We start from the raw sequence: 23,536 nt of genomic DNA on the forward strand, positions 1-23,536 counted from the left end.
CTTAAAGTCCTCTCAATACATGAGGGACAGAAAGGGATTGGTGGTTCCACATTTGCATCCAAACACAAGGAGCAAGTAACACTTTACAAGTCTCCTAGGTCCATACTGAATCACAATATTATAAATATGCAATAAAAAATTTAATTTTGACACAAAAAGTTTGAATGTAAAAAAAAAAGTTACTTTTTTTTACTGCGTGTGAAAACGTGTTCAAACACCCATACACAAATAAAAGTGACACCCCTACATCTCGGCAGCTCTGCTGAGGTGCCTACCTGACTGCAAGACCAGAGCCTCTCTCTCCCTCCTGGCAAGCAATCCGGACTCGATAGGGGAACGATTCAGCAACCCTCCGGACCTAGAAACGCCTGATCTAGTCAGAAAAAAAATGTGTTTCTAGGCAGAGGAACTATCTGGTCTGTATCCGGTCTTTACTGTGTCTTCAGATAGAGGCGCAGAGAAAAGGTGCGCAATACAGAAGATCCGCCCATCGTAGGCGTGACTAACAGTAACACTCTCCCGGACGTTTTTTCATATTAAAATTAATACCATGATAAAAGAACCACCGTTCAAGTGCTTATCTCCAAGCCCCAGTGCCTGTAACACGCTGTCTGGTTCTCTCAGACTCTGAGAACTTTCCTTGTCCCCTAATAAAGTGCCTTATACCATAAGCCCTTTATGCAATGTAATGAAGTATAGTAAAGTGCTCCTTTTCCTCCAAGTGTCCCAGGAAAATATCAAAGCACTTACCTCACATGTCTGCCTGACAGCAAAGGCAGTTCATCAGGTTTGAGGGGTCTTATCCCCTACATGGACCTGTGAAGAAAAAGAAATTCCTGAATATATATTCCACAGGTTTTCAGGATTAGGGCAGCAATAATATATGGGAGGCGCAGTGAAAATTATGTCCCACAAGTTCCCATTGCTCTAAAGCCACCAATGCTCTACTGGAGAGACTGATATGGACTACGGCTACACCCCAGGACAAAGCAGCACAATCTTGCACTACTTTAAAAATAATAAACTCTTGATTGAAGAATCTATACCAACACCTCACTTTACCACTTCCTATCACTAACATAGGCAAATGACTGGAGTGGGAGGGAAGGGAGGAGATATTTAACAGCTCTGTTGTGGTGCTCTTTGCCTCCTCCTGCTGACCAGGAGGTGAATATCCCATTAGTAATTATGATGATTTGTGGACTCATCGTGTCATAAAAAATAATATTATATTATAATTTTTTTTGCAGGCATAGGCACACTAACAATTTTATTTAAAAAAAGAAAAACACAACTCCATGTTTCCATAGGAAAAAAACTTTATTTGACAATATATCAGGTTTCCAACATATCTCCAGGGAACTGGAGTTCCAGGCATAAAACGTGAACATGGGATGATGTTTAACTGCAGAGCTATTGAGCAAATGTATTCAACAGGAAACAGAGGAGAAAGAAACATGTCCCCGGTGAGACATGAAAACAAGATTAAAAAAAATTTTTACAAAAAAACAACAAAAAAAAAACGCCTAATTATTGGCGTGCAAACAAGTGGTATCAGAGCACGGGGTGTACAGAGAAAACTCAATGTGTGCGTGTAAATCTCTCCCCCAAAAGTGATGGAATCAAACCCCGCCTCTCACATCAGGTGATATGAGAGAAGTGTCCTGATTGAGAGGCCTCGGACATGAAATGGAGTGCATAGCGGGATGGGGCTAGAGCCCCTGTCCGAGATTTCAGGGTCTACAAGGCACAGTCCAAAAACGTAAAAAACAAAAAAAAACAAACAGAATACATATAAAATAAGGGGCTTATTTTATGGTGTCCCATGTTGTGTCAATGCAAAGCCAAATGTGGAAAGAAGAGGCAAAACATGGGGCACTAGATTGTTGTGAGGCTCATCAGCAAATATAGAATATGTGTAACTAGCAAGCTTCAGGTCCCTGATCTTTAACTCCTTCACAGATTGTACATTATGGGATTCATCTCTTAGCTACAAATGACAGTGGCATTGCCTTATTACACAATACAGCCATGTTGCAGCCAAGGGAAAAAAGTAATGAAGAACATGATATGTAATTAAGGTTAGATATCAATTTTTAAGGTATGAAAGTAAGATGATAAAATTAGGTCCCACACTTAAGTCCTAAAATACCTACAATGCACTGCATAGCAGATGTTACTATACCCTAAAATACAATGTTGAATACGTAAAAGTTAATTTACATTTATTATTTGTTCTATTTCAATCTCAACAACGATAATTTGTATCCCAGTTTGCCTGGAAACACCAATGTTAACGGTCAGTTTTGTAACACTGCAGTGCATTGTTAATGTTATTAGCATTGCGCAGATTTCATTTACAAAGCATTATGGGGCCAACTTACTGCTCAGGTCTCCACAGGGTGGTACAATAGAGAATGGTATAATTCTTGACTTGGACTCTGCTAAGTGGTGAAAGTAAGAGGAGTCCGGGTAGGGTCATTTAAAACAAAAAGGATATTGCAAATCCCTATATAAATCTGTATGCAATATATGCTTATTATAACAGGGGTGCTCATTTTCAGCAAGTCTTGTAATGAAGTGCAAACATGAAACCTGCATGCCAACCCCGACAAGTATTAAGGTGCAGATCTAGTGTGCTTTAAAAAGCTCACTGCTACTAGGAGAAAATAAATGCAACATTTCCATAAGGCCCAATGATATGGTCTAACTCCATAATTAAGTAGAGAAATAAGCATATATTGCTGTTTAAAAATGACACAACATCCCAATACTTATCTTGTCCATGCCAACATATACCCACTCAACAACTGGCACAGAACTAAAACAGCAAGGAGGTACTGAGATTACCCAAACTTTAACCAATTGTTTTGTTGTGTTATTTTGGAAGGTTGCAAAATAAGGGCTAAAGTATTTTGGGAGTTATTTGTATAGGACACGTTCCTTTAAATTAAGATTTAATAGAATTCATGTTCTGGTGACAGTGAGGTGATATTTTGAAGCCTGCTTCATTTCCTGTGAATACACATGAAGGATGCAACATGAAACAATGTTTGAAAAGATATATATATATATATATATATATATATGGTGTGGGGTGTTTGGATTTTTTTCTCTCTTTTTTCCCTTTTTTTGGAAAAAATGTATTTTTTTTTTACTAAGAAACAAAATGAAAATAAATTTGGAGTTTATACAAAACAGCTTTACAGAATTCCTTTCAAGAAAAAAAAACACATTATTTACAAAAAAAATATCAAAGTTAATCTCTTAAAGTTACGAAGAAAATCAATTTTATCATTTCATAAAAGTAAAAGGTGCTAATAAATTTAAGATTAAATTTCACCTTTTAATTTCACATATATACAGGGTGCTCAGGGCCTGACAGAGTGCATGTAACTATAGCGGGGGGGGGGGGGGGGGGCCTTAAATATGTAAATAGGAAGATAAGAAAAGGTTTAATACCCCATTAGTCACTTGGCCCAGAAGGCCATGATTTAATACATCTCCAGTACTGGAGCCTTAAAAGGATACATCTTTATAGCTACTTTTATTTATTGTTTACTCCCCATCATGGGCAGGTTAGGGGAGCAACCTGCGAAATGTTTTTAAAAAGAAAAAAAAAAAAAAGTGTATAATGAATATGAAACTAGAGACATTAAAAGCAAATTAAGGGTAGAGTATTGTTTCATATGTTACATTAAAAAAATATTCTAGTATGTTAACCTGCTCTGAAACCAGCAGGCCCCTCTCACAACTAGGATGTGTATACAAATTAAAAACTATTCATTATTTTACAGTGCTTAATTTTATCATGAAGGTGGAGCATGGTGTATGGTGCTTTAAAATTCTATTTTAAGGCCTTTTTCCTTGACACTAGAGACTGAAAGTCTCACACCCCCTCTCCAACAGACAGACAGCTGCTGGCGCAGAGCACACAAGCCCTTAATCTCTGTATCAGCACAAAGAGGAATCTAGATCACACTCTGCATAGAAGGTAAAAAAGGAGCACAAGCTGCCCAGGGTGTGGGAAGATTTAGTAGAGGCATGGCTAACAAGGCAGGTAGTTTGGGCATGTGCTCCCTACCTATGAGATATTTCCCTGTGCTTCTCCTATGTCTGAGAGAAAATACAGTAGATTTTTGTGTTCACAAGTACATTAACATGACGAGGACAGGTGATTTAAAATCCATAACCGTAGCAAACAACCCTCAGAGATCCATGCTTGGTGCCCCTTCAGAGAGCCTGTCCCTGGCGTGTTAATATGTGCACAGATGGTGCCTGTAAGGAATGAGGATATAAATATATGTACATGCTCTCAGGAAAGTGTCTCTATGTTGTACACGTGTATACACCTCTGTGGTGCATGTCTAACTAGATGGTTTAGACCACCATATACAAGAAAATCCGACACACTGCACATGCTTCAACTTGGCTGTGGTAGCCCAGACAAATGAGAAGCAAATGCATCCGCACAACATGACTAGTCAACACGGTGTGTGAGGGAGTGAACAAGAATAAGCATGTATCTGTTTACAATGCTAGAGGATGCAGTGTGTGAAAAGGTCTGTGTGCAAGTATGCATGTACATATACATCAACGTACAAACACAAGTGCATATAAGTAGGTATGCTGAGACAGAAAAGAAAATTAAATTAGAGGTGTGCAATTAAGTGCATATAAGTGCACAGGTAGCGTGTGGTGTGTGTATTCTGATTCAAAGACAGTGTGCATGTTTGTGTAGAAGTGTTAAAGAAGAGTACTCAAAGAGCCGAGCCTCTTAGAGAGGGTAAGACTGAGGCACCAACTCACACCATCCAGAAACAAAATACAGGATGATGGAGCAGTGTATGAAAGATCCCTGGTCGAGGCTGTGCCATAGATCCATCTCTTTAGAAGTCCTAGTAGCTTTCCTGGCTTCAAATGCCAAATAAGTTTTCACCCTTGCAAAATTTAAACAGGGACAATCTCCCACTCTCCTCCAAGGACATTGAAAGGGAGCAGAGCGAAAGGGCAAACTATATAAAAATATCTAACAGAGAAAGTTAGTCTTATTGCTCCATCTCCCAGAGTCCCTTGATGCCAAGTGACCTTTGGCCTGTGCTCCTGGCGCTGGATTGGTCGCTCCATAGATAGGGAGTTGGATGAGATGTTGAGGTCCCACTCAGACCTTGTAGTAAATGTTTGCAGGGCTTTGTGGGGGCATCTCTTGTACTATGTAGACAGGGTGCCCATAGTCCCCGCTGACCTTTTCATAGTGTGGGCAGTAATTGTTCTCTGTAGTCCGCAGCGGGATGATGATGTCACTGGGTTCCGTGCCCGCATTGCCACTGCACTTGGGACTGGCCAATGTACTGAGTGATAGGGCAGCTGCCCGCTGCTGCGTGTGCTTGCGATGTCTCTTGCGGATTTTGATAAGCATGACAACCAAAAAGATAATGATGAGTATAAAGATGACACAACCAGCTCCTATCGCAGCAAATAATGCAATCTTGGAGTTGAAAAATCCATCGACCCCACCTCCAGGGGAGGATTTATCTGCTTGGTTTACGGTGTCTGTAAAACAGATGGAAAAAGATATTAAACTAAAAATGTAATACCCAATAAAATGTTAAGTGAGAATTATTTGCATAGAATACATCAGCAAAATGTGCCGGTATTTGCAATTTTAAATCAGTTTTGGTATAAACCCAGTTAGAGATTTAGATAAACTTTTTTACTGGTCAATCACTAAGTAGCATATTGCAGGATATTTAAGTATACACATACAGCAGGATACTTAAGTATGCAGTATACACTCCAAAGCAGAAAAAAACTCAACTATTTACATCATTGTTTCTCAACCTCTGTCCTCAAATACCCCCAAACAGGACAGGTTTTCATTATATTTTACCTGTGCACTGGTTCTCCTATAATGAAAACTTGGTCTGTTGGGCGTATTTGAGGACAGAGTTTGAGAAACACTGGTTTTACATGACTACACAGCGATTGCTCCGATCAGCACAAGGACTCATTTACATCAGACTTTTGACTGACCAGAGCAAAAAAGAGATATTTATAACTGAACTGAAGTGAAAGTGAAAGTAAAAAATCCTGCATATGTTCCTAACAAAAACAGAATTTATGCTTACCTGATAAATTACTTTCTCCAACGGTGTGTCCGGTCCACGGCGTCATCCTTACTTGTGGGATATTCTCTTCCCCAACAGGAAATGGCAAAGAGCCCAGCAAAGCTGGTCATATGATCCCTCCTAGGCTCCGCCTACCCCAGTCATTCGACCGACGTACAGGAGGAAATATGCATAGGAGAAACCATATGATACCGTGGTGACTGTAGTTAGAGAAAATAATTCATCAGACCTGATTAAAAAAAAAAAACCAGGGCGGGCCGTGGACCGGACACACCGTTGGAGAAAGTAATTTATCAGGTAAGCATAAATTCTGTTTTCTCCAACATAGGTGTGTCCGGTCCACGGCGTCATCCTTACTTGTGGGAACCAATACCAAAGCTTTAGGACACGGATGAAGGGAGGGAGCAAATCAGGTCACCTAAATGGAAGGCACCACGGCTTGCAAAACCTTTCTCCCAAAAATAGCCTCTGAAGAAGCAAAAGTATCAAATTTGTAAAATTTGGCAAAAGTGCGCAGTGAAGACCAAGTCGCTGCCTTACATATCTGGTCAACAGAAGCCTCGTTCTTGAAGGCCCATGTGGAAGCCACAGCCCTAGTGGAGTGAGCTGTGATTCTTTCAGGAGGCTGCCGTCCGGCAGTCTCATAAGCCAAACGGATAATGCTTTTAAGCCAAAAAGAAAGAGAGGTAGAAGTTGCTTTTTGACCTCTCCTTTTACCAGAATAAACAACAAACAAAGAAGAAGTTTGTCTGAAATCTTTAGTGGCCTCTAAATAGAATTTTAGAGCACGGACTACGTCCAAATTGTGTAACAAACGTTCCTTCTTTGAAACTGGATTCGGGCACAAAGAAGGTACAACTATCTCCTGGTTAATATTCTTGTTGGAAACAACTTTCGGAAGAAAACCAGGCTTAGTACGCAAAACCACCTTATCTGCATGGAACACCAGATAGGGCGGAGAACACTGCAGAGCAGATAACTCAGAAACTCTTCTAGCAGAAGAAATTGCAACCAAAAAAAAAACTTTCCAAGATAATAACTTAATATCTACGGAATGTAAGGGTTCAAACGGAACCCCTTGAAGAACTGAAAGAACTAGATTAAGACTCCAGGGAGGAGTCAAAGGTCTGTAAACAGGCTTGATTCTAACCAGAGCCTGAACAAACGCTTGAACGTCTGGCACAGCTGCCAGCCTTTTGTGAAGTAAAACAGATAACGCAGAAATCTGTCCCTTCAGAGAACTTGCAGATAATCCCTTCTCCAAACCCTCTTTTAGAAAGGATAAAATCCTAGGAATTTTTATCTTGTTCCATGGGAATCCTTTAGATTCACACCAACAGATATATTTTTTCCATATCTTATGGTAAATTTTTCTAGTCACAGGCTTTCTAGCCTGAATCAGAGTATCAATTACAGAATCTGAAAACCCACGCTTTGATAAAATCAAGCGTTCAATCTCCAAGCAGTCAGTTGGAGAGAAACCAGATTCGGATGTTCGAATGGACCTTGAACAAGAAGGTCCTGTCTCAAAGGTAGCTTCCATGGTGGAGCCGATGACATATTCACCAGGTCTGCATACCAAGTCCTGCGTGGCCACGCAGGAGCTATCAAGATCACCGAAGCCCTCTCCTGGTTGATCCTGGCTACCAGCCTGGGAATGAGAGGAAACGGTGGGAAAACATAAGCTAGGTTGAAGGTCCAAGGTGCTACTAGTGCATCTACTAGAGTCGCCTTGGGATCCCTGGATCTGGACCCGTAACAAGGAACCTTGAAGTTCTGACGAGACGCCATCAGATCCATGTCTGGAATGCCCCATAATTGAGTTATTTGGGCAAAGATTTCCGGGTGGAGTTCCCAGTCCCCCGGATGGAATGTCTGACAACTCAGAAAATCCACTTCCCAATTTTCCACTCCTGGGATGTGGATTGCAGACAAGTGGCAGGAGTGATCCTCCGCCCATTGAATTATCTTGGTCACTTCCTCCATCGCCAGGGAACTCCTTGTTCCCCCCTGATGGTTGATATATGCAACTGTCGTCATGTTGTCTGATTGAAACCTTATGAATTTGGCCTTTGCTAGATGAGGCCAAGCTTTGAGGGCATTGAATATCGCTCTCAGCTCCAGAATGTTTATCGGGAGAAGAGATTCTTCCCGAGACCATAGACCCTGAGCTTTCAGGGGTTCCCAGACCGCGCCCCAGCCCACCAGACTGGCGTCGGTCGTGACAATGACCCACTCTGGTCTGCGGAAGCTCATTCCCTGTGACAGGTTGTCCAGGATTAGCCACCAACGGAGTGAATCTCTGGTCCTTTGATCTACTTGAATCGTCGGAGACAAGTCTGCATAATCCCCATTCCACTGTCTGAGGATGCACAGTTGTAATGGTCTTAGATGAATTCGTGCAAAAGGAACTATGTCCATTGCTGCAACCATCAATCCTATTACTTCCATGCACTGCGCTATGGAAGGACGAAGAACAGAATGAAGAACTTGACAAGAGCTTAGAAGTTTTGATTTTCTGACCTCTGTCAGAAAACATAATTTATGTAAGAACTTACCTGATAAATTCATTTCTTTCATATTAACAAGAGTCCATGAGCTAGTGACGTATGGGATATACATTCCTACCAGGAGGGGCAAAGTTTCCCAAACCTTAAAATGCCTATAAATACACCCCTCACCACACCCACAAATCAGTTTAACGAATAGCCAAGAAGTGGGGTGATAAGAAAAAAAGTGCGAAGCATATAAAATAAGGAATTGGAATAATTGTGCTTTATACAAAAAAATCATAACCACCACAAAAAAGGGTGGGCCTCATGGACTCTTGTTAATATGAAAGAAATGAATTTATCAGGTAAGTTCTTACATAAATTATGTTTTCTTTCATGTAATTAACAAGAGTCCATGAGCTAGTGACGTATGGGATAATGACTACCCAAGATGTGGATCTTTCCACACAAGAGTCACTAGAGAGGGAGGGATAAAATAAAGACAGCCAATTCCTGCTGAAAATAATCCACACCCAAATAAAGTTTAACAAAAAACATAAGCAGAAGATTCAAACTGAAACCGCTGCCTGAAGAACTTTTCTACCAAAAACTGCTTCAGAAGAAGAAAATACATCAAAATGGTAGAATTTAGTAAAAGTATGCAAAGAGGACCAAGTTGCTGCTTTGCAGATCTGGTCAACCGAAGCTTCATTCCTAAACGCCCAGGAAGTAGATACTGACCTAGTAGAATGAGCTGTAATTCTCTGAGGCGGAATTTTACCCGACTCAACATAGGCAAGATGAATTAAAGATTTCAACCAAGATGCCAAAGAAATGGCAGAAGCTTTCTGGCCTTTCCTAGAACCGGAAAAGATAACAAATAGACTAGAAGTCTTACAGAAAGATTTCGTAGCTTCAACATAATATTTCAAAGCTCTAACAACATTCAAAGAATGCAACGATTTCTCCTTAGAATTCTTAGGATTAGGACATAATGAAGGAACCACAATTTCTCTACTAATGTTGTTGGAATTCACAACTTTAGGTAAAAATTCAAAAGAAGTTCGCAACACCGCCTTATCCTGATGAAGAATCAGAAAAGGAGACTCACAAGAAAGAGCAGATAATTCAGAAACTCTTCTGGCAGAAGAGATGGCCAAAAGGAACAAAACTTTCCAAGAAAGTAATTTAATATCCAATGAATGCATAGGTTCAAATGGAGGAGCTTGAAGAGCCCCCAGAACCAAATTCAAACTCCAAGGAGGAGAAATTGACTTAATGACAGGCTTTATACGAACCAAAGCTTGTACAAAACAATGAATATCAGGAAGAATAGCAATCTTTCTGTGAAAAAGAACAGAAAGAGCAGAGATTTGACCTTTCAAGGAACTTGCGGACAAACCCTTATCTAAACCATCCTGAAGAAATTGTAATATTCTCGGTATTCTAAAAGAATGCCAAGAAAAATGATGAGAAAGACACCAAGAAATATAAGTCTTCCAGACTCTATAATATATCTCTCTGGATACAGATTTACGAGCCTGTAACATAGTATTAATCACAGAGTCAGAGAAACCTCTTTGACCAAGAATCAAGCGTTCAATCTCCATACCTTTAAATTTAAGGATTTCAGATCCTGATGGAAAAAAGGACCTTGAGACAAAAGGTCTGGTCTTAACGGAAGAGTCCACGGTTGGCAAGAGGCCATTCGGACAAGATCCGCATACCAAAACCTGTGAGGCCATGCCGGAGCTACCAGCAGAACAAACGAGCATTCCTTCAGAATCTTGGAGATTACTCTTGGAAGAAGAACTAGAGGCGGAAAGATATAGGCAGGATGATACTTCCAAGGAAGTGAAAATGCATCCACTGCCTCCGCCTGAGGATCCCGGGATCTGGACAGATACCTGGGAAGTTTCTTGTTTAGATGAGAAGCCATCAGATCTATTTCTGGAAGTTCCCACATTTGAACAATCTGAAGAAATACCTCTGGGTGAAGAGACCATTCGCCCGGATGCAACGTTTGGCGACTGAGATAATCCGCTTTCCAATTGTCCATACCTGGGATAGAAACCGCAGAGATTAGACAGGAGCTGGATTCCGCCCAAACCAAAATTCGAGATACTTCTTTCATAGCCAGAGGACTGTGAGTCCCTCCTTGATGATTGATGTATGCCACAGTTGTGACATTGTCTTATCTGAAAACAATGAACAACTCTCTCTTCAGAAGAGGCCAAGACTGAAGAGCTCTGAAAATTGCACGGAGTTCCAAAATATTGATCGGAAATCTCACCTCCTGAGATTCCCAAACCCCTTGTGCCGTCAGATACCCCCACACAGCTCCCCAACCTGTAAGACTTGTATCTGTTGAGATTATAGTCCAGGTCGGAAGAACAAAGAAGCCCCCTGAACTAAACGATGGTGATCTGTCCACCATGTCAGAGAGTGTCGTAAAATCGGTTTAAAGATATTAATTGAGATATCTTTGAGTAATCCCTGCACCATTGGTTCAGCATACAGAGCTGAAGAGGTCGCATGTGAAAACGAGCAAAGGAGATCGCATCTGATGCGGCAGTCCTAAGACCCAACATTTCCATGCATAAGGCTACCAAAGGGAATGATTGTGACTGAAGGTTTTGACAAGCTGATATCAATGTTAAACTTCTCTTGTCTGACAAGGACAGAGTCATAGACACTGAATTTATCTAGAAACCTAAAAAGGTTACCCTTGTCTGAGGAATCAATGAACTGATTGGTAAATTGATCCTCCAACCATGAACTTGAAGAAACAACACAAGTCGATTCGTATGAGATTCTTCGAAAATGAGAAGACTGAGCAAGTACCAAGATATCGTCCAAATAAGGAAATACCAAAACCCTATTCTCTGATTACAGAAAGAAGGGCACCGAGAACCTTTGAAAAAAATTCTTGGAACTAAGGCTAGGCCAAACAGTAGAGCCACAAAACTGGTAATGCTTGTCTAAAAAGAGAATCTCAGACACTAAAAGTGATCTGGATGAATCGGAATATGCAGATACACATCCTGTAAATCTATTGTAGACATATAATGCCCTTGCTAAACAAAAGGCAGGATAGTCCTACAGTAACCATCTTGAATGTTGGTATCCTAACATAACGATTCAATAATGATAGATCCAGAACTGGTCTGAAGGAATTGACCTTCTTTGGTACAATGAAGAGATAAAATAAAACCCCAGCCCCTGTTCCAGAACTGGAACTGGCATAAATACTCCAGCCAACTCTAGATCTGAAACACATTTCAGAAATGCTGAGCCTTGCTGAGTCAACTGGGACACGGGAAAGAAAAGAATCTCTTAGCAGGAGGCCTTAATTTGAAGCCAATTCTGTACCTTTCTGAAACAATGTTTCTGAAACCAGAGATTAAGAACGGAATTGATCCAAATTTCTTTGAAGAAAACGTAATCTGCCCCATACCAGCTGAGCTGGAATAAGGGCCGCACCTTCATAGGTACTTAGGAGCTGACTATAGGTTTCTATAAGGCTTGGATATATTCCAAACTGGAAATAGTTTCCAAACTGATACCGCTCCTGAGGATGAAGTATCAGGCTTTTGTTCCTTGTTGTGAGGAAAGGAACGAAAATGATTATTTACCCTGGAAAGAAAGGGAAAGCAAAGTTGACTTAGAAGACATGTCAGCATTCCAAGTTTAATCCATAAAGCTTTTCTAGCTAAAATAGCTAGAGACATATACCTGACATCAACTCTAATGATATCAAAAGATGGTATCACCAATAAAATAATTAGCATGTTATAGAATAATAATAATGCTATAAAATTATGATCTGTTACTTGTTGCGCTAAAGCTTCTAACCAAAAAAGTTGAAGCTGCAGCAACATCCGCTAAAAATATAGCAGGTCTAAGAAGATTACCTTAGAAAAGATTCAATTTTCCTATCTAAAGGATCCTTAAATGAAGTACTATCTGCCATAGGAATAGTAGTACATTAGCAGGAGTAGAGACAGCCCCATAACCTTAGGGATTTTTGTCCCAAAAAACTCTAATCTGTCAGATGGCACAGGATATAATTTGCTTAAACGTCTAGAAGGAGTAAATAAATTACCCAAATTATTCCATTCCCTGGAAATTACTTCAGAAATAGCATCAGGGAGATAAAACACTTCTGGAATAACTACAGGAGATTTAAAAACCTTATTTAAACGTTTACATTTAGTATCAAGAGGACCAGAATCCTCTATTTCTAATGCAAATAACACTTCTTTAAGTAAAGAACGAATAAATTCCATCTTGAACAAATACAAAGATTTATCAGCATCAACCTCTGAGACAGAAACCTCTGAACCAGAAGAACCATTATCAGTATCAGAATGATGATGTTCATTTAAAAATTCATCTGAAAAAAAGAGAAGTTTTAAAAGACTTTTATGTATACTAGAAGGAGAAATAACAGACATAGCCTTCTTAATGGATTTAAAAAATAAAATCTCTTATGTTATCAGGAACACTCTGAAAATTAGATGTTGACGGACAGCAACAGGTAATGTAATAGTACTAAAGGAAATTTTATCTGCATTAATAAGTTTGACATGACATGCAATACAAATAACAGCTGGAGAAACAGATACCAAAAGTTTATAGCAGACTTAGCTTGGTAGCTCCAGCACTGTGCAGTGATTTTCCTGTAGTATCTTCTGACTCAGTTGCAACGTGGAACATCTTGCAATATGTAAAAGAAAAAAACAACATATAAAGCAAAATTGATCAAATTCCTTAAATGACAGTTTCAGGAATGGGAAAAAAATGCCAGTGAACAAGCTTCTAGCAACCAGAAGCAATAAATAATGAGACTTAAATAATGTGGAGACAAAAATGACGCCCATATTTTTTAGCGCCAAAAAAGACGCCCACATTATTTGGCGCCTAAATGCTTTTGGCGCCAAAAATGACGCCACATCCGGAACGCCGACATCTTTGACGCAAAATAACGTCAAAAAATGACGCAACTTCCGGCGACACGTATGACGCCGGAAACGGAAAAGAATTTTTGCGCCAAAAAAGTCCGCGCCAAGAATGACGCAATAAAATGAAGCATTTTCAGCCCCCGCGAGCCTAACAGCCCACAGGGAAAAAAGTCAAATTTTTGAGGTAAGAAAAAATATGATAATTCAATGCATAATCCCAAATATGAAACTGACTGTCTGGAAATAAGGAAAGTTGAACATTCTGAGTCAAGGCAAATAAATGTTTGAATACATATATTTAGAACTTTATAAATAAAGTGCCCAACCATAGCTTAGAGTGTCACAGAAAATAAGACTTACTTACCCCAGGACACTCATCTACATGTTTGTAGAAAGCCAAACCAGTACTGAAACGAGAATCAGTAGAGGAAATGGTAAATATAAGAGTATATCGTCGATCTGAAAAGGGAGGTAAGAGATGAATCTCTACGACCGATAACAGAGAACCTTATGAAATAGACCCCGTAGAAGGAGATCACTGCATTCAATAGGCAATACTCTCTTCACATCCCTCTGACATTCACTGCACGCTGAGAGGAAAACCGGGCTCCAACTTGCTGCGGAGCGCATATCAACGTAGAATCTAGCACAAACTTACTTCACCACCTCCCTTGGAGGCAAAGTTTGTAAAACTGATTTGTGGGTGTGGTGAGGGGTGTATTTATAGGCATTTTAAGGTTTGGGAAACTTTGCCCCTCCTGGTAGGAATGTATATCCCATACGTCACTAGCTCATGGACTCTTGTTAATTACATGAAAGAAAAATCCTCATTTCCAAGGAGTCTATTATTGTTCCCAAGAAGGGAACTCTTGTCGACGGGGAAAGAGAACTTTTTTCTATGTTCACTTTCCATCCGTGAGATCTGAGAAAGGCTAGGACGATGTCCGTATGAGCCTTTGCTTTTGACAGAGAAGACGCTTGAATCAGGATGTCGTCCAAGTACGGTACTACTGCAATGCCCCTTGGTCTTAGAACCGCTAGAAGGGACCCTAGTACTTTTGTGAAAATTCTCGGAGCAGTGGCTAATCCGAATGGAAGTGCCACAAACTGGTAATGCTTGTCCAGAAAAGCGAACCTTAGGAACTGATGATGTTCCTTGTGGATAGGAATATGGAGGTACGCATCCTTTAAATCCACCGTGGTCATAAATTGACCTTCCTGGATGGTAGGAAGGATCGTTCGAATGGTTTCCATTTTGAACGATGGAACCCTGAGAAATTTGTTTAGGATCTTGAGATCTAGAATTGGTCTGAATGTTCCCTCTTTTTTGGGAACTATGAACAGGTTGGAGTAAAACCCCATCCCTTGTTCTCTTATTGGAACTGGATGAATTACTCCCATCCTTAACAGGTCTTCTACACAATGTAAGAATGCCTGTCTTTTTATTTGGTTTGAAGATAATTGAGACCTGTGGAACCTTCCCCTTGGGGGTAGTTCCTTGAATTCCAGGAGATAACCTTGAGAAACTCTCTCTAGTGCCCAAGGATCCTGAACATCTCTTGCCCAGGCCTGAGCAAAGAGAGAAAGTCTGCCCCCCCACCAGATCCGGTCCCGGATCGGGGGCCATCCCTTCATGCTGTTTTGGTAGCAGCGGCAGGCTTCTTGGCCTGCTTACCCTTGTTCCAGCCTTGCATCGGTCTCCAGGCTGGTTTGGGTTGAGGAGTATTACCCTCTTGCTTAGAGGATGTAGAAGTAGAGGCTGGTCCGTTTCTGCGAAAGGGACGAAAATTAGGCTTATTTCTAGCCTTAAAAGACCTATCCTGAGGAAGGGCGTGGCCCTTTAATCCGGTGATGTCTGAAATAATCTCTTTCAAATCAGGACCAAACAGTGTTTTGCCCTTGAAAGGGATGTTAAGCAATTTTGTCTTGGAAGACACATCCGCTGACCAAGACTTTAGCCAGAGCGCTCTGCGCGCCACGATAGCAAACCCTGAATTTTTCGCTGCTAATCTCGCTAATTGCAAAGCGGCATCTAGAATAAAAGGGTTAGCCAATTTAAGTGCATGAACTCTGTCCATAACCTTCTCATACGAAGATTCTTTATTGAGCGATTTTTCTAGTTCTTCGAACCAGAAACACGCTGCCGTAGTGACAGGAACAATGCATGAAATTGGTTGAAGAAGGTAACCTTGCTGAACAAACATTTTCTTAAGCAAACCCTCTAATTTTTTATCCATAGGATCTTTAAAAGCACAACTATCTTCTATGGGAATAGTAGTGCGTTTGTTTAGAGTAGAGACCGCCCCCTCGACCTTAGGGACTGTCTGCCATAAGTCCTTTCTGGGGTCGACTATAGGAAATAATTTCTTAAATATAGGGGGAGGAACAAAAGGTATGCCGGGCCTTTCCCATTCCTTGTTTACTATGTCCGCCACCCGCTTGGGTATAGGAAAAACATCGGGGGGCACCAGAACCTCTAGGAACTTGTCCATCTTACATAATTTCTCTGGAATGACCAAATTGTCACAATCATCCAGAGTAGATAATACCTCCTTAAGCAGTGCGCGGAGATGTTCTAATTTAAATTTAAATGTTACAACATCAGGTTCAGCTTGTTGAGAAATTTTTCCTGAATCTGAAATTTCTCCCTCAGACAAAACCTCCCTCCTGGCCCCTTCAGATTGGTGTGAGGGTATGTCAGAAACGTTATCATCAGCGTCCTCTTGCTCTTCAGTGTTTAAAACAGAGCAATCGCGCTTTCTTTGATAAGTAGGCATTTTAGATAAAATATTTGCAATAGAATTATCCATAACAGCCGTTAATTGTTGCATAGTAATAAGTATTGGCGCACTAGATGTACTAGGGGCCTCTTGTGTGGGCAAAACTGGTGTAGAGACAGAAGGGGGTGATGCAGTACCATGCTTACTCCCCTCATCTGAAGAATCATCTTGGGCACTATTATCTGTGGCATCATTGTCCCTACTTTGTTTGGACACCATGTCACAATTATCACATATATTTAAATGGGGAGACACATTGGCTTTCATACATATAGAACATCGTTTATCTGATGGTTCAGACATGTTAAACAGGCTTAAACTTGTCAACAAAGCACAAAAAACGTTTTAAAATAAAACCGTTACTGTCACTTTAAATTTTAAACAGAACACACTTTATTACTGAATATGCGAAAAAGTATGAAGCAATTGTTCAAAATTCACCAAAATTTCACCACAGTGTCTTAAAGCCTTAAAAGTATTGCACACCAAATTTGAAAGCTTTAACCCTTAAAATAACGGAACCGGAGCCGTTTTTACATTTAACCCCTATACAGTCCCAGGAATCTGCTTTGCTGAGACCCAACCAAGCCCAGGGGGGAATACGATACCAAATGACGCCTTCTATAAGCTTTTTCAGTGGTTCTTAGCTCCTCACACATGCATCTGCATGCCTTGCCTTCCAAAAACAACTGCGCATTAGTGGCGCGAAAATGAGGCTCTGCCTATGACTAGAGAAGGCCCCATCTGAAAAAGGTGTCCATACAGTGCCTGCCGTTTTTTAACAACAATCCCCAAGATTATAATAACTATAAAGAGTTATAATCTGTCGAATATGCTTAGCAAAGTAATCGTTTTAGCCCAGAAAAATGTCTACCAGTTTTTTAAGCCCTTATAAAGCCTTTATTCTTTTACTTAATCTAAGAAAATGTCTTACCGGTCCCTATAGGGAAAATGACAGCCTTCCAGCATTACCAAGTCGTGTTAGAAATGTGGCCAGTCATACCTCAGGCAGAAAAGTCTGCCAACTGCTTCCCCCAACTGAAGTTACTTCATCTCAACAGTCCTGTGTGGAAACAGCAATCGATCTTAGTAACATTTGCTAAAATCATCTTCCTCTTACAAACAGAAATCTTCTTCTCTTTTCTGTTTCAGAGTAAATAGTACATACCAGCACTATTTTAAAATAACAAACACTTGATTGAAGAATAAAAACTACATTTAAACACCAAAAAACTCTTAGCCATCTCCGTGGAGATGTTGCCTGTGCAACGGCAAAGAGAATGACTGGGGTAGGCAGAGCCTAGGAGGGATCATATGACCAGCTTTGCTGGGCTCTTTGCCCATTTCCTGTTGGGGAAGAGAATATCCCACAAGTAAGGATGACGCCGTCAAATTTTTTTTTGTGCAGTGATAGGGATATGAAACAGTGCTCCTTTAGTTTAAATAAAAATCAAAGTAAACATAAAAAGAAACCGATTGTGCTAAAAATGGAAAAAAATTAACCTACTTTCTTGCAAAATGAGATAATAGAGCTTACATTAAAGAACTTATGTTCTACGGTCACATGATTTTTGCAGCAAAAGTCCTCTACTACTTGGCATTGGCAATAAACTCACTGCAGCTTGAGCATGTGTCTCCTAGCAATTACATCAAATGAAAAGCTACTACTTAGTCTTCCAGTAGAGACTACAGTCCACTTGTGGGCTGTGACAGGAAGTAATGGACCATGCACAAATGAATAAAAAATAATAATATATATATATATATATATATATATATATATATACATACATACACATACATACATAAAAAGGTAAAATCCTTCAAAAATGATGACATACATATTGCAATGATTTCTATTAAGTATAACCCCCTGCTTAGAGCTTTTTTTACTTTCAACAATGAAACCCTGTTTTATATTCCTTTATTGTTGATAAATACTGTGGTTATAAAAAATTTAAAGTGCAAAAAGAAAATGCTCTTATGTGTTAGAACATTCTGTTATTGTACTATTAGTTAAGTATGTGTTTAGCCCCTGCAAAATACAAAGTAAGCTACAGAGCAACAAGGCCTTCTGGGACTGAAGCTAAACAGGTGGTGAACCAATGACAAGAGGCATGTATGCATAGCCACCAATTGCAAGCTAGCTGCTACCAGTAATTCATTGCTGCTCCTGTGTCTGAATAGCTATACTTTTCAACAAAGGATACCAAGATAACAAAGTACATTTCATAATAGAAGTAATCTGAAAAACCTGTTAAAATGTTATGCTCTGTATCTTTCATGAAACTTTAATTTTTACTTTCATAACCTTTTAAAGAGAAACCAATTTTACAGTACATCTTCCCTTTATTAACACTGAGTCTCAAATTCTGATATGCAGAACTGTATCTGTAAATACACAGACTGCTACTGGGACAAGTAAGTCAATGATAAAGATCATGTCTACGAGAACAACAAGTACAAACATTCTAACAGTGCTCAGAAGTCTTTCATAGTCCCACCTGGTTTGCCATATTCTACCCCATCTGCAACACGGTTCCAGGGTCCAAGCGTTGCTATTTTACCAGTGTTATCTGCCTCTTTGCTTGGCCGGGTGGTAGAGTGGTCATGTATCACAGTATTGGGATCTGCATAGTACAAAAAAAAAGAGAAATTTTCTGTTCTATTCACAATAAAATTAAAATTTACACGTGTGATCTAACCAAACTTAATACATTTGGTACAACTGTAAAAGCATGTGTGCCATGATTTATACTTCTTTAGAAAATAAACTTGTGCTTTAAATTAGCTATAAATTAGATTTTTTTCTTAAATTATATTTCAAGTTTATCTGTGCTGCCGCACCCGGACAGTATTTGAGCAGTGACTGATGAGGATACATGAACTTAATAAATCAGCTGAATTTTGTTTTTTAGGCGCACAAAAAGTATTAACCATTGATAAAATGTTTGGATTCTAAGCTTCCTGCCTTACCCCAACCACTTACAGTAAGCATGCTATCCCATGCTAAATACTTGCAAGAGATGCTTTAGTCACTCACCTTGTCCGACCTTCATGATTATCTTCATAGATCTTGTGTGACATACACCGCCCTCACGGTTTTCCAGGCCAGGCAGGGTACCATTGGAAGTTGCTGCAAGAAAAAAAAAACATGTTATATAGAGATGTTACCCAGCAAAAAAAAAAAAAAAAAGGGCAGAGAAAAAGTCAAACCACCACATCATTGTAAACTCAAGGCCAAGCTAGAAGTAAAGAACAAAAGAAAGAGGAAAAAAACTATTGGTTTCTTCTTTCCAACAGACCTGTTACATCACCAGGAAAGCTGAGCTAGTGCACTAGTGTTACTTAGTGCAATACAACAAAAATCTAGATGTCTGTGTTTAATGGATAATAAGCAGAGGATAGTCATCATTATCTTCAGTTAGAACTAACTCATAGCACTTGCAAGACCAGGAAAAGGAGTGTTAGCTATTAAAATGGACATGACATTTTTCTCATTTACAAAAAGATCCAGTATGCAATATATATAGTGCTAGAGTGTTTTGTGTTCATTTGCAGTATTCCTTATTTTCCATAGTGGTGGTTTGAAAGCTACTACTACATTATGTAGCGCTCTTCTTCTTGGATTTATTTTCCAGGTTATTGAATGCACTCTGTGGAATTCAGAACCTTGATCCTCTTTCATGCTGCACAGTGATTGCTTGATATCTGCAGGAGCTCATTTAGATTTGTCCATCACAAAACAGCAAATAAAATAAATAAACCTGAGATGATTTTAAAGGGGTCTGTACTGAAAAACAAAGGATATTTTGATATCCAAATTACTATTTTAATACTTTAAAATAGTATGTATTGAGATCTTTTGTAATCTAGCGATTTATATCTGGTTCAGACATAAAACAAAATGTCTTAAATTTTCCCTTTAATTAAAATATAAAAAAAAACACAAACAAAATCAGCCACTGTTATTTGTGTGTGTGTAATTAAAATGCTATTTAAATTAGTGATACCAACAGGGCCGCCATCAGGGGGTGAAAGGGGTGACTCCTGTCAGGGGCCCAATGGGCCAGGGGGCCCCATGAGGCAAGAACTTATTTTATTTTTTTAAAATTTTGGCAGCCACCAGAGGGTATTACAGCAGGGTGCTATTGAGCGTGGGAAATGTTATTACAAGGAGTAAAGCATTAGCATTTGAGAGGATTTCTGAATGTGCACTAAACCACTATGCACAGTGCGAGACCGACTTGGCACTTAAGATTGTACAGTGTGTGCCTGAGTCAGACGGCAGATCACTTTCATTTGCAGAGGAGGTAGGACTTACTTAGTAAATGTTTTTTTATGTGGTAGTAGTTGTATGGTGGGGCCAGGGGTCCATAAAAACACTTTTTTTTAGCAATATGCAGCAGTGTATTTATGATTTGACAATGCTGTAGAAATTCTATATTTAAAGCCATGCAGAAATGTTTCCTCCTCAATACACAATGGTAGGTGCCCTTTTGGCAGATATGAGTTTTTTGTTATTAATATATATTTTAATTACATTCCAGTTTACTGCCCCTTTATGCAAGGACTTTCCAGATGCAAGGAGGCTTTTTAGCTAAGATTTTTACATCTGCATAAAATGTTATACTCCAAGACTAAGATTGCTCAGTGTTTGAAATGAGACAGGTTAACTTAATTAACACTGTTCAGTTTACACTACAGCTGACTTGGTTTTAAAATACATACTAACAAGCCTAAATCCTGCATTTAACCAGATCTAATGGTATAAGAGTACCACAGCTTATGGTTCCACCATTTTCAAAAAACATAATTACAGCTGACAGATGGGAACATTTGTAAGCCATATTTGAAGTGGTGCTCTTGGTTGGGGAAAATGGGGGGGAAACAAACATATGTCAACTTTTCAAAAGTACTTTTCTTCATTTAGCCATCTACCCAGATCATTAATGTACAATTTTGAATTAACAGAATTACTTTTGTTTGCACATTTACAAATATGATTCTTTAAAAAGTGATCTCCTAATTTCTGCAATTTTTTTTATCATGCATGTCACACACTATTTATGGGATGCAATGTGCAGAAATTTTACCTCCTGTGAGTGTTTATGTGGGTGTCTGTTTATGTCTGTGCTTTTGTTTGTGTCTCTGTGAGTGTGTATTTATTTTCATTGTGTGGGTCTCTCTGCGAGGGTGGGTGTGTATGTCTTTGTACATTTTCTATGGATGTCTGTGAGGGTGTGTATGTATGCCTTTGTGCATTTTCTGTGGATGTCTGTGAGGGTGTGTATGTATGTCTGTGTTTTTTCTATGGGTGTCTCTGAGGGGGTGTGTAGGTATGTATTTGTGCATTTTCTCTGGATGCCTCTGTGTGGGTGGGTGGGTGTGTATATGTATTTGTGCATTTTCTCTGGATGCCTCTGTGTGGGTGGGTGTGTATATATTTGTGTGTTTTCTGTGGATGTCTCTGTAAGGGTGTGTGCGTATGTCTGTGTTTTCTGTGGGTGTCTCTATGAGAGTGTGCGTATGTCTGTTTTCTGTGAATGTCTCAATGAGGGTGTGTGTGTGTATGTATGTCTGTGTGTTTTATGTGGTTGTCTCTGTGTGTGTGTATGTCTTTATATGTTTTCTGTGTGGGTGTGTGTGTGTCTGTGTGTTTTCTGAGGCTCTGTTGGCGTTTCCTTGGGTGCATGTGCAAGTTTGTGTTTGAGTTTGTGTGTGTGTGTCCATTGTCTGTTCCTTTTTAGGACATTTCGACCTTATTACCGATTATTCACATCTTTATACAGACTTTGAGACCTTTCTGGAAGTCACCAATCCACCATTTAACCGTTTAATTATTGTTTAGGCAGTTCAGGACCCTTCCTTTCAGCCACTGCATGCTGTTATCATTTAGTTGGCATTTTCCTTGACAAAAAGATAATCAGAACTCCATATTTTGTTTAGTAAATCTCCTTTTTTGACAAAACCGTAGTCTGCCTCATTACTTGTTAGGTCAATGTAAACAAGTGCTGAGTGTCTGTTTGGGTGTCTGTGTATGTTTGTGTATTTATTTGCGTGTCTGTTAGAGTGTCTATATGTGAATCCTTATGTATGAGTGTGTGTTTTAATGTATGAGTGTGTCTGTGTGTTTGTGTGTTACTACCTTTACAACATTACCAAGTTTGACTACACTTAAGAATAAAGTGCATATACGTTTTAGTCACTTGGTCAAAAATTGCACATGTCAAAGGGGAGGGCCCTGATCAATGGTTAAGTCAGGGGCCCCAAAATTTCTAGTGGCGGCCCTGCACACAAATATCCCTTTAAACGATAAGCTCTTTAGAGCAGGACTCTCTATTAGTTTTGTTCAGTCAGTTCTATGTACCTGTGTTTATTTTTCCCCTAGTGTCATATGTACCCAGCACTACTGACTTTGGCCATGCTTAACAAATATAATAATGAAACAAAACAATACTAAGATTGGAATAACAATACTAAGATTGGAATATAAAATATTTAACTATGCATAGCACAACTTTAAAATTGCTCTCATGTTTTTTTTTCAGTTTTATTTTTTATTTTTTTACCTTAAAAGGACACTCAAGTCAAAACTTTCATTATTCAGATAGAGCATGCAGTTTTAAACAACTTTTTCCAATTTACTTCCATTAACAAAATGTGCAGTGTCTTTTTATATTTAAACTTTGAGTCATCAGCTCCTACTAAGCATGTGCAAGAATTCACAGAATAAGCGTGTTTGCATTTGTGATTGGCTGATGGCTGTCAAATGGTACATGTATGCTTACCTGATAAACTTCTTTCTTTCTTGACACGGTGAGTCCACAGATCATCATCAATTACTGTTGGAAACCCCACCCCCGGCCAGCAGGAGGAGGCAAAGAGCACCACAGCAAAGCTGCCAAGCACCACCTCCCCTCCCACAAACCCCAGTCATTCGACCGAAGGAAAGGAGAGAAAGGAAATAAAACAAGGTGCAGAGGTGCCTGTGGTTAATACAAAAAAACCTGTCTGAAAAAACAGGGGGGCTGTGGGCTCACCATGTCAAGAAAGAAATTTATCAGGTGAGCATAAATTTTGTTTTCTTTCCAATGACACAGTGAGTCCACGGATCATTAATTACTGTCAGGAATCAATACCCAAGCTAGAGGACACAGATGATAAGGGAG

The 23,536-nt window shown here is 39.5% G+C and overlaps 1 protein-coding gene across 1 annotated transcript in view; it reads right to left on the reverse strand.

The window, feature by feature from the left end:
• Positions 1–1,301: 1,301 nt before the first annotated feature.
• The window catches only part of EFNB1 (ephrin B1), a 119,664-nt gene continuing 97,429 nt past the window's right edge, over positions 1,302–23,536 (reverse strand). Inside the window, exons 3-5 of the mRNA XM_053699039.1 lie at positions 19,408–19,500; positions 18,869–18,994; positions 1,302–5,553 (exon numbers count right to left, since the gene is read on the reverse strand). Coding sequence (XP_053555014.1) covers positions 5,162–5,553; positions 18,869–18,994; positions 19,408–19,500 — 611 coding nt within the window. The 3' untranslated portion in view covers positions 1,302–5,161. The remainder of the gene's footprint in view (positions 5,554–18,868; positions 18,995–19,407; positions 19,501–23,536) is intronic.

This window comes from Bombina bombina, chromosome 1 (genome assembly GCF_027579735.1).
Source record: "Bombina bombina isolate aBomBom1 chromosome 1, aBomBom1.pri, whole genome shotgun sequence".
NCBI lineage: Eukaryota > Metazoa > Chordata > Amphibia > Anura > Bombinatoridae > Bombina > Bombina bombina.